Genomic DNA, 12,278 nt, shown 5'->3' with positions numbered 1-12,278 from the left:
ATAAATTGATTAAAATCACAAACAAGAGCATAAAGGTTTAACTCACATTCATCTCATCATATTCAATAAAATTAATTATTAGGGTGTAAGCATTTAAGTAAATGTGGATAAGAAATATTATATTTGCATTAAGGACAAACATAAAAACATTGATTACTATTTTGGTAGAAAGGAAAACTGTTTTAAGTTATGACCAACTGACCATGCACAATTCCTCACAATTAAAGACAGAAAATTAGGATTAAGCAATCTTGAATTAGAAAGTCAAAAACAAATCATCATATATGTACAGTACGAAATTGTAGTGGAAAGTTGGTTCAAGAATCCATAACGTCACAGTAAAATTTCAGTTCAAGTGGCCATTGAATTTCCTCTGGAATCCCTAGAAACTTTAGCACACCAACTTACTTTTTTAGATACCAAATTAAACATATATGAAACCTGAATATTTAACAGAACTCTATAACATCAAGTTCTGCAGATTAAGAAGTTGATTTTTTTTTATCGCTGATCTGATTGAAAATATCATTTCCTAGTGTTTTCAAAGGCGCGCGCCTCACTGCGCCTTGAGCAAGCACCCCACATCTAATGCAACAGCGCCTTTTGTGTCTTGCATACATCCTAACTTTGCGCTTTGCGCAAGGTGCATGTAGTACATACCCTTATATAGTTTTGTTTGTTAATATTTTAATCAAGACTTTATACTCGATAATCCATATCCCAACAAACAAAATAAATGCATTAGGCATTTTTGGTTGCCTTCAATTGAGGACCATAACTACTCTTTGCTTGGATATTAGTCTTGATTTGACATTTTATTTGAAAATTTATGAATTTTGCTGCTATGTTGGGTGTTAGCAAATTAGAACCTTATATTGTGATTTTGTAGTAAGATATTATTTATCCTGACATATTTTTTATGTAAATTCCTAAACATGTTCTTTCATGCTTGATTATATATCTTGAAAAATTATGTGTGCGGTGTGCGCCTCACATCACTTGGGCTCACGCATCGTATTGTGCCTTGTGCATGTGCGCGTAAAGATTCTTTGCGCCCTGCATTGCGCCTTGTGCATTGACAACGCTAATTCCTACCCTTTAATATTTTCTCAGTAGACAATTCAATTCTTTGGGATACATGTCACGCCTTTTGAGGTACATACTGTGCATTATTTTCTTTCATGAAGTTCTCACATTGGCACCATATCTTACTGTGTAATGCATAGGTTCTATAGACTTCCTGTTATCTAGTGATCATGACAATACAAAAAGAACCTCCTAAAGGGCGGATGTAAAGTTGGTTTGTATACCAGGAACCAGGATGACACACAATAATATATAAGCAAATATTACGGAATTGGCTTTTTATGGTGATTAAGTGAAATTAGGAACCAACAAAGAAATTAAGAGCAGCAAGGCAACAAGGATAAAGCATAATAAAGAAAAAGGCTTCCACTGGCAAGTTATCAACCATGGTAACCATATTATGAGGGCAATTTCTAGCAAATAACTACTGCAAAGGATACTGCAGGCAGAGAGAGTTATCAAAGCCTTAATAAAGTAAGATTATTTAGTAACATTTTCTTGCTAGATATCTCTATGCTTCAAGCGATATATACAACGCAATGGATTTTTCTCCTTACAAATACATTTTATTTTCATACAACTTGATATGTCCTTAAGATGATTGGTTTTTTGATCAATCAACAAAGAAATAAGAAAGATGAGATGCTATTCTAACAAAATTTGAAGCCAAGAGCTCAGGAGGAACACTGCAGACGTATTTATAAAAGAAACAAAGTTAAAGTTGGCAAGAGTTTATTATCTTAAATATCTAATATTGAGTGTCTTTATTCCTAGAATGATGATAGCTAACTGAAAGATAAGTAAAGGCATTAAAACAAAAGTATGCTGATCAAACTTTAACTTTACAGATTAAATTATTCAATAAAGGTGTAGAAATTCGAATATTGCAAATTATTTATAGTTGTGACCTTACCAAACCAGTTGCAGATTAAAATGTCCAAAACAATACTATCCCACCAGCACTCGTTGAAATTTGGCAGCATATGGCGAAAGGTAAGCTGAAAAATAGTATTCATATAAATAAATTGAAGTTATCAATGTCTATCTACAATTAGGGAAGTAAGTATTGGCGGTTCTAGAAAATACCTCCATTAGTTCAAATCCTATCGAAAGTACCCAAAGAAGTGGTTGATTGCGAATCATTATAGCCTTTCCCCACCATCCAAAAATATGAGCGAGAACAAATTCATCAAACAAAGTATCCTACAAAAATCTAAAACCAAAATCAGCACCTTGAAAATTTGGATCTTGTAAACGTAAATGAATTCAAGCAGATAGTATTAAAAGGAAATTAGGTAGGTGACAGAAGAAATCATACGTAAACATTGATAAACCTGCTTTTTGGATTCTCAGGCACATAAATACGACAATCAGTTCCATAAGATCTTTCGGGAAGTTCTGCAGAAAGCTAAACAATGAGGCTAAAATTCTATAAATCCTTCAAACTAATAATTCACAAAGCATCTAAATGAAATACCAATTCCCAGATCAGGGTGAAGAAATTTCATAAACTGCCGAGCATCATCACGGTTCTGGAAAGAGCATGATAATATTTAGAGAATATTAAATAGTAACACTTTTTTTTGAGAGAGAGAAGGAAAAAAAAACACATCTCATTAAAAAAAATAAAAAATAAAAAGTTTCACTAGAGCAATAAAAACCATTGATGAAGTTAACAGAATATGGTCCAAAAGATGCCAACAGACAAAAGCAATCTGCCTTGGATCAAAAATGAGACAGAATATAATTTGGGTTACATAGAAGCTTCATAATGTCCACCAGAGCAGAGAGATGTAAATGCAAAATGGAACAACTCTCTACAGGATATATAATGAAATTAAATCCGACACAAAAAAGTGTGAGAACTCAACCCAAGACTTCAATTTTCGGCGTTTGGTTTGAAAGTGAGCTGTTTATAGACACTTGTATTAAACCTATACCGGATTGTGCAAAGAAAACTACAGAAAATAAAAAATAAGTTTTCTTTGACATTTGCAGAACTAGAAAACCAATGAATTTATTTTTCACAATTAAAAGCTAAGGGGTCAGTGGCAAACCTGGAAGAGCAAAAAGGTAAGTGCAACAAGGTAAACAACAGCCATTCCATGAACTAAACGCCATACAGCAGGATGTGGCCGAATGAGCACCCTGAAAAATATCCAAAACATTGAAGTTTAAGACCATTAATACCTAGATTATTTAATGTATATCTTTATTAAAGTAATTTCTGGTTGTCTGAGATTTTGGATGAAGTTCCTCAAGTTTATGAGTTCTTTACACAATTAACGAAAGTTGGCACACTGCCATTTATATGTTAGTGGCAAGAAGCCATTTCCGTGTGTATTATTCATGTTAACCTACAACGAAAAAAAATTATCTAGAATGAAGATGCTGAAACAGAGTTCAAGAGAGAGAAAGTTTGAATGGATGCCAAATATCATTGAACTATTAGAAGGAATAAGTACAACTTAAGAGGCACAATAAACAGGATTAAATAATTAGAATCAGCACTATGGAATTCATAACTCACGTTGAAGGTGCTTGGAGCAAAGAATAAGCTAGGAACACTGCAATCATAGCCAGCACACCCCTAAATAGAAAATGACAAAGATGTCAGCAAGAATTTACCATTAATTTTAAAGAATAAGAAGATAAAAGAAGTGTAAAGTCACGTCTCTGTTCTAAAAAGAAAGAAAGATAAATAAGCTTCAACTGAGATTGTATAATAGAAGCCCCTAATTAATTTTCTTTTGCAATAAGCATACCTCTTTACAGATGTAACAAGGTCATGAGATGCAGTGCTTTCTGGATCCAATGCTCCACTTGCCCAACTGTAAAACAAAATTTAGTCACTTAGATAAATCGAAAATTAGTGCTTCTTTTGAATATGAAATTTATGACATTTAAACTTGAGTTAAATATTGTTTTCCAGACAGCATGTGTTCTCGTTTATGTTGAATCTACAGCAAGCTTATTACAAATTACGAACTTCTTTTCAAAACATCAGCTAATTTACTAACAGAGCCAATGGCATAGTCTCCAAACTTGGATACCCATAAACCTTGTACTTCTCCCTATACAAATGCATCTTATGTCGATCCTCACTGATCTAAAGAAACCTAAATCATACAACACCCTAACACTGATCCTCAACAGTCTCAGATCTCTGTTATCATAAAACTCACAGCCTGAATATGCAGAGTCTAGGATCCAATATTACTAAAACACTAGAAAAAGTAATTTTAATTATGTTTGGCCCTTTACATTGAACCAATTACACTGAGGAGAATATATAAATCAACGTGTATGTTAAAGTAATATGTAACTGATACATCACTGAAATTGCACTTAAGACTTACATTAGAAGGCATGTGCCTATAAATAGCAAAGAAATTGTACGAGGTTTGTATGCCCATGCTGTCCATGGATCACAGTCATCGACATCATTATGTAATCTAGCACTGCTATCAATCTCTTGACCAACATTATTCACACTAGTTCCTCTCCAGCCATTAACCTCCATAAGCAGCTTTAACACTAACACTGTAATCAAAGACATCAAGATATGAGATGGTAATTTGGTCATAAATTATGGTTCCAAACAAGCAAATTCAAGCTTCATACTCATTGAAGCTTTGAAGAATAAAGCTAAGACACTACAGGCAAAGAAAAAAGAAAAATAAACATTCTAATAAAATCTTGGATATGCTTATAAAAGAATAATATTGGATAAATTAAAAATAAGCTGAAAACATAAGCAATAGGAAACCCTGAACTCCAAAATTCACATACATCTTGGAAGGGAGAAAAAAATCAGAAACAAAAACAAATTCACAGCATGCAAAGCTAAAGATGTTTAAACACTCATCCTGGTCCTCCAAAAAGAAATTGAAATACTGATGCTTGTTACTTGAAATAATTAAGACTGTCGATATGAAGGTTTTCTATAATAAATTGAGATGGTTGAAAAACAGAACATGGAGAAGTTAATAATTATTAATAAAGTGTAAAAAGTACATGTTTTAATGCTGGAAGCTTCTATAATCAGCTCAATTGTATTAAAAATATCACTACTAAATAAGTTCAGCATAAATTCTAGCTCCATGGGAAACAAGTACAAATCATCATCATGCCCTAGATAACTAATATCAGGAAAATGAAGCGAACGCTAAATTGAAAAATATTTTTCTTTATTTCATAACCAAATGTAGTGTTATAACAAAAATTATGATAGAAATAAAGCCTAGCCCAGGTTACATAACAAAGTCATGCAGGTAGGTTATCTCAGAAACCAACTCAAGAGTATTAAACTAAATAAAAACATATATACAGCTTCCCAAAAAAATGATCTTTTTAGCAGTTTCTTAAGTGAAGTTCTTATAAAGTGTAATATAGAATCAACCCCAAAAATATCAAATTTTGACAGAATAGCGTCAAGATCCCTTCAAGTCCATGCTCTCACAGTAAAAAGAATCAATCACAAAATCAAATATAAAATAAAACCCAATCCAAAAATCTCAAAGCAAAAACCCCATAAAAAAAACTTATTACACATGAAATAGAAAAACATAGATAAACCCAATTAAAACCCCATAAAAACACTTAAAATAACTAATTATTCCACTACCCCAAAACTAAAAGCAAAAGGAAGTCGAGGGAAAAGATCGGATTTTGATCACATACAGCAACTGAGGGTAGAAACGCTCAAAAACCCAACGAAGATTACAAACTTTATGACAACAAATTTGAGGAAAAGAATTGAGGAACAGAAGAAAGGCGGCTCCTTTTTCCTCTCTTTCTCGTTTCCCCTCATAATAATAATAATCAATCAATCAAGTATTGAATACCTACGTCAAACTCGATCTGAGCCGTCAAAATCGATCAGAAAACGTCACAGATTTCTCTCTCTAATTTCTTTTCATTTTAAAAGGAATAACAATAACTGAGAGAAACAGAGTTTCGTATAATGGCGAGAGAGAGAGAGAAGAGAGAGAAACAAGTACGGTGGTCAAGGAGAGAGAGAGATAGGGTAAAGAAATGACCCTCGAATTCGAGACAATTACAAGAATGCCACTCAACAGTACAATTGGAATACCACCTGAATATTCTTTTGTATATGGTGAGCCATCAAAGTACAGGGGTGATGAAAAGCATGAGTGAAGATTGAGTAGGTCTTTGACTCATGGGCTTCTAGGGTTTGGCCTTTTAGGCTTGAATGATGCTCTGCCATAATCATCATCATTTGAAGATTGAATTGCTTTGACTTTAGCTATTGATTGTAGGATTTTCAAAGATATTTATAGATATGTCGTTTGAAATTTATTTTCATGTGGTCTTTGTGTTTCTATCATTCTAAGTACCACTTTAATTTTATAATCAATAGTTAAAAAGTTTTGATCATTAAAGGATACATTATAAACAACAATATTCACCTCAACTTCGTAGTCTTGATGCATTGAAGAATATTTAATATGGTAATTAATCTACCGACGGTTTCAATTTGAATAAAACATTTTCAAATTTAGGGGTGCTATAAATAACATCCGTGAACCTTTTAAATTTGAATTAACCCTCAAAAACTACATGTGTCTCACAAAACCATACTTGTTTTTTGCGATTTTCTCATGAGACCCCTCACATCATTATCCCCAAATTGTGTAATCAAATACCTTTTTAGGAAAGAAACTCATTAATAGTTTCAATTAAACCCCCTACGCGTTAGGGAAAAAACACATTGACACAATTTTTTGATAAACAAGAGTGATAGGTGTATCTATCCAAAGAAAAATCAAAAGATGATAAAAGATGTTATTTTGCAAGTTTAAGTGATATGTAAGACTTAATAGTCTTATTTTAGTTGCATGCCTGTCACATGATATATTGGATCTAATAGTATTTTTTTTGCGGGCTTAAGTAAGAAAACTAGTCAAATTAAAAGTTTTCGAAGGGGATCTATACAATATCCCTGAAATTGAAGGGACATGGTCAAATTAAAATAATTGAGGGGATTTTCTATGACACTCCCTATAGTTAAGTGAGTTTTCTAAAATTAATCCATCTTATAATGGCTGAATGTTTTTATTCTTACGTTTTTCACAAGGGACTGGTTTTAAGTTAGACCACATTCTTGTGTGTCGTTCTATCAACATATAATGATTTGTATTCACTGTGTTTGATTCTTCAATAATATTAATGAAAGATCAATGGTGTTAATTGTTTGACTTGCGGAAAAAAAATAAAAGACACTGAAATGAGCTCATTTCACATTTAATTATCCGAGTTCCAAAATATTATCATCATGTGTCATTTCGTCAATTTAACGGAGCGAGGCAAATATAAGTGGCATTTGAATTTTCGTAGCGACAGATGTCAAACATAAAAAACGCGCTTTCGTCGTACGATACAGCTGCAAGGGTAAAACACCAAACAAATGGAACTTTTTAGTTTTTACCGTTTGCCCACAGCATTCCATGAAGGGGTACTCCCGTAAATAAAGGCATTCTCCGTGTCCATTATCGTCAGGTCGTGGACTCCGAAAAGGCATCGGCCAAAACGCAGCAGTCACGTGCAACGGCCGCGGAGCCCGGCTACTCAGAACGCAGCGCACGGGGATCCCCCCACCTCGCCCCTTTATGTGATGAAAATGTGAAGCAGGGGGCATAGTGCAAATAATCATTATAAGGGAAGAAATAATGGTCAAAAGACGTACGTGGTCGATTGTTGACCTCAAGTTATAAATCCCCGACTTTTAGGACAAATTTTTAAAACCATTCTTTTTTTAAATTTATTTATAAAAAACGACTCATTTCAATCTTAATTTTAAAAACCGACCCAGTTGGTTAAAACTGGGTCGGTTTTTGAAAAAAAAAATTCAAACTTCACGGCGTGAAGTTTTGTTGTGAGAAAAAACTTCACGAGAGTTCAACTCCCGTGAAGTTTGAATTTTTTTTCAAAAACAGACTCAGTTTCATCCAACTTGGTCTGTTTTGTAATTAAAATTGAAAAGGGTCTTTTTTTGGGAATAAATTTTAAAACCGGATGTTTTAAAAATTTGTCCCCGACTTTTATTAGGGGGGAAAGGTAAAAAGGAAAATTGCACGGGAAAGGTGGGGAGAGATCCGCTAAGGACTTATGGTTAAGGGGCCTAAAATGGAATAGTTTGAGGCATTAAATGTCGGATAAATTATTAGATGGATTACAACAAAATTCCTCTAATGTTTGCATGGTTGACAAAAATATCTTTTGTTCTTTTTCTATTTCTTTAATCTTAATTTGGATGTAGAAGCTTAACATCAGAGGATCGTACTATTATGTATGCTCACACGTATGACTATTATATTGAACTTTAATTGTTACATCTAAAACGTTGATTATTATTTGACTATAAATTGATATAAGAGGGATAAGTTGTCAGCCTTAGGCGATTGCTGTAAAAAAAAATTCCCAATTTGTTGGGCTATTTCAAGTTGGTACTCAAAGTTTATACATTTTATACATCGAAGTTTTAACACTTTGATAACCCAAAATTCAGTCCTATTTCACTTTGATATTCCCTTCTAATTTGGTTAGGTGTTCTCTAAATTTTATAAAAATGTTCTTAACACGAGATGCCTCATTTTCCTCCACCATTGATGAAAGCATTTAGTTATTTGGGTTGTCAAAAGTCCTTGTCATTATCCCAAAGTTGTGATGAGCATTGAGGGTTATAGCTTAAGAAATTATTGGCTAGCAATATTTTATACTTGATTGCTCTAATACCATGTCAAAGGTCTCTGTCACCACGAAAAAACTTAAAAATAACGGTATAATTAAGGATTGTGATTTTATATTCTAACATGGATCTATAGCAACTTGGTGAAATGGACTTAAAATTCAATACAATTTTAATAATAAATCTACGCAGATCTGGATAGAAATATCAAAGTGAAATGGAATTGAAGTTTTGGATATCAAAATGAAAGAAAGCCTAAATTATTTAGCCTAAATTATTTTATGACCCTTCTTTTGCACTCAAATATCATATGATTTTATGAGAAAATATACCGATTGTGATTCTAGTTTATTTTAGGGAAGATGTTTATGTAAGAAAATTGATTATGTGCGTTAGTGGATGTTCAGAGGAGTTTAGGGTCCTTTGATTTTTCTTGGTAGATGATCAGTCAAGAGGAAGTAGATTCCTACACGAGAAACACACGTTAGAGGACCGAAGTTTGTTGCTTCGGTGTGCCCTCCAAAGCTCAAGTTAGTGATAGATTAGGTAATTTTGTGGAATCTAGTTTCAGGAAGTAATGTAGTAGTTTTTTGCACACATTCGAATAGTGGAGATTACCCATTATTCATAGAGGGTAGATAGGGGCACACTGGTAATTTAACTGGGTTGATGTAGTTGGCTGATCAGACCGCACTTTACATGTATTAGCAGCCAGTTAAATTAGTCATCTTCATCTTTAATCCGACAGTGACATAACGGCTAAAGTGCTAGTGTGGTCCGAGGAGTCATAACTTTAGTCCGAAGAGCAACGATGACTCTGACTCGACATTAAATGCGATGGTGATTGAAGCCGATATGTCATCTCGTTATTTAAGAGATTCTCTCGTGAGGGTCTGAATAGAAGACGTCATTCATCTCAGACCCATCTTTTTTTGATGTACCCCAGCTCGAAGACGCCTTTCGTCTCGGATCTTGGTTGCTAGATGGGTTGGCGACACTTACACCTGGGTCAGGTCTTTTGCAGGTCTTTTGCATTAGTAGGACTCAGCCAATTATTTACGACATGTGGCCAACTCTCAAGAGCTCATTAAATATGATAATTTTCAAGATACAGTAGAAGGTTAATCAGGTAGAACAAAATGTAGAACTAATATAGTTTGTGGGATAAATATTTATAACGTTTTGATCAATTGAACCCAAATTAGAATAAAAAATATTAAGGTGTAGAGAAATGTACACAAACAGAATTGAAATAAATTTTTTTAAAAAAATCTTACTTTTTCAGTACCTATGTACAAACAAGGGAGTTACAGTCTTCTAAATCATCTGATGTTTTTGTCATGTAATTACAATGAGTTTGGGAATTAATATTTGAAATAATCCAATTTTATATTATGGGAGGTGGAGGAATATTATAAAGAATGGGGGAAGAAACGACAAAAATCATAAAAGTTAGGGGGTGCAGAAGGCGACAAAAGATAATTAAGCAAAGGAGGGGGGGACAGAAAGGGGGATGTGGGCTTTGCCAAGTATGGGAATAGGTACGTGGAAATGGGACCCAAGAAAAGGACCCTACCACATGTGGGCAACTGTGTGGCAGTTTTTGCGACCTTTTCTCAGTGCGTGTAGGTGGCCCTTTTTGGTACTATTCTTCATCATTGGTTCATTAAATTTTGCCTTTTCTTCTTTTATTTTTTATTTTGTATTGGGTAATTATTGGAAAATATCCTTCAAGTTTGAACAGTTATTATGAAACCCTTAACGTTAGTTTTTTTATTGCAATACCCCCTACTGCCAATCAAAATGTTAAAACTTATTACTTTCCTATCAAAATAGAAAAACTTCTCAAGAACCCAAAATATGGAACCAATAGGGGGGACAAGTGAGGTGCCCCACTCCTATTGGATGATGAGTTGGCCATCATTAATGATGGCCAACTCATTATCCAATAGGAGGGGGACACCTCATTTGTCCCCCCTATTGGTCTCATATTTTGGGTCTCTGTAGCAAAGCTCATCAAAATACCAACGATCATTGGAAAAAAGAAATTATTAGATTAAGATAATCTCTTCAACTCCATTAATTTTAGCTTCTATTTGGAATTATTTTTAGTTTTTAATATGTGTTTGTACCTGAGAGAGGAGAAATATGTTAAGGGAGATAAGAAAGTGGCACAGTTTTGGTAAAGCAATGCATTTTAACGGTTTTTCTAACTGCAGAGTGTTTTATAATGGAAAGATAATGTTAAGGAGTGTCATAATAAGTGATTAAACTTTAGAGGGTTTCAGAATAATCATCCTTTTGTATAAATTGGGTGTACCGTTTAGACCATGTTCATGTATTTCCATTTTTTTTTCCAGAAGGACAATATTATCTGGTTTCAAGCTAATAAAGGTAGGAAGCAAATATAGTCGAGGATATGATATTTGTTAATCTAAGCAATATGATATTTTCAGTAGAATACTGAAAAAGGAATATCTACAAGCCATAAATATGTAAACATATTCATATTTTTCAGAAAGAGAAAAAAAAGAAGTTTTGGGTTAGAATATTAAGCATTATCTGGAAAGAGATTACGAAAATAGAATACTTTTCCATTAAATTCTATATTTTCATATATAGAAACATGATATAGCAATTTTATCCTTTATCATAATCCATGTGATAAATCACACCCTTGCGTACAAGCCAGCTCACCCAGACTTCCCACCTTCAGGGTTCTTGGCAAAACACGTGCGTAAAAATACATAAAACAAAATGATTAACAATTTGTTGCATTATAAGAGTGAAAAATATCGTGTAAGTTTCTTCAAAACCCCTTACGAAAAATTCAATTTGGACCTACGAACCTCAAAATGACCACACTACTCCCACTTCAATCATGCACAAGTAGCCATCTCAAAATCCCAAGATGCACACACAAGGAACATAAATGACAAGTCAATATCACCACATTCAAACACAATCAAGATCAAATTACAACTTTCTCAAACCGAAAGCCCCCACCACATCACAAAAAATGAAGGGGAAAAAAAACCCAATTAAATTAGAAAATTACGGTAAATTTATGAACCTTTATTAAATCCCAAAAGTGGAATGAAGACCACGAGAGACTACAGGAGACAAGACTACAGGCCCATGTTTCATTTTCAATGGTCACCACCCCAACTCATACAGAGCTGTGAAGACCCCCACAAATGTTGAATTCAAACAAACAACAAGTTATTTAGGTTTTTATATATGTTATCCTTAACAACTAAGGATGGAGGTTGGTGCACTTTCATAAGAGGACAAGGACAGTGCATCAAGTTACTACTTTAATCTTAACGATAGATCCACTGATTGAAACTGGATTAGGTTTGGGTTTTGTATAAAAGAAATCTTGCTTGGTGGAAATCCGACACAAGCATCTTGATAGTTGGCAGATTATTAAACAAGAATATGATGCAGTTTGCAGTACGTAAGAAGAATATGTGTCCGA

At 33.7% G+C, this 12,278-nt stretch overlaps 1 protein-coding gene across 1 annotated transcript in view; it reads right to left on the bottom strand.

The window, feature by feature from the left end:
• Positions 1 to 5,491, bottom strand: part of LOC109829079 (CDP-diacylglycerol--serine O-phosphatidyltransferase 1) — a 15,282-nt gene extending 9,791 nt beyond the window's left edge. The window contains exons 1-8 of the mRNA XM_020396155.1: positions 4,446 to 5,491; positions 3,852 to 3,917; positions 3,617 to 3,676; positions 3,144 to 3,234; positions 2,564 to 2,618; positions 2,405 to 2,484; positions 2,173 to 2,289; positions 1,962 to 2,084 (exon numbers count right to left, since the gene is read on the bottom strand). Coding sequence (XP_020251744.1) covers positions 1,962 to 2,084; positions 2,173 to 2,289; positions 2,405 to 2,484; positions 2,564 to 2,618; positions 3,144 to 3,234; positions 3,617 to 3,676; positions 3,852 to 3,917; positions 4,446 to 4,672 — 819 coding nt within the window. The 5' untranslated portion in view covers positions 4,673 to 5,491. The remainder of the gene's footprint in view (positions 1 to 1,961; positions 2,085 to 2,172; positions 2,290 to 2,404; positions 2,485 to 2,563; positions 2,619 to 3,143; positions 3,235 to 3,616; positions 3,677 to 3,851; positions 3,918 to 4,445) is intronic.

The sequence above is a fragment of the Asparagus officinalis genome, chromosome 1 (assembly GCF_001876935.1).
Source record: "Asparagus officinalis chromosome 1, Aspof.V1, whole genome shotgun sequence".
Taxonomy (NCBI): domain Eukaryota; kingdom Viridiplantae; phylum Streptophyta; class Magnoliopsida; order Asparagales; family Asparagaceae; genus Asparagus; species Asparagus officinalis.
Note: the sequence above shows the minus strand (reverse complement) of the source record. Positions and strands in the feature narration are given on the sequence as shown.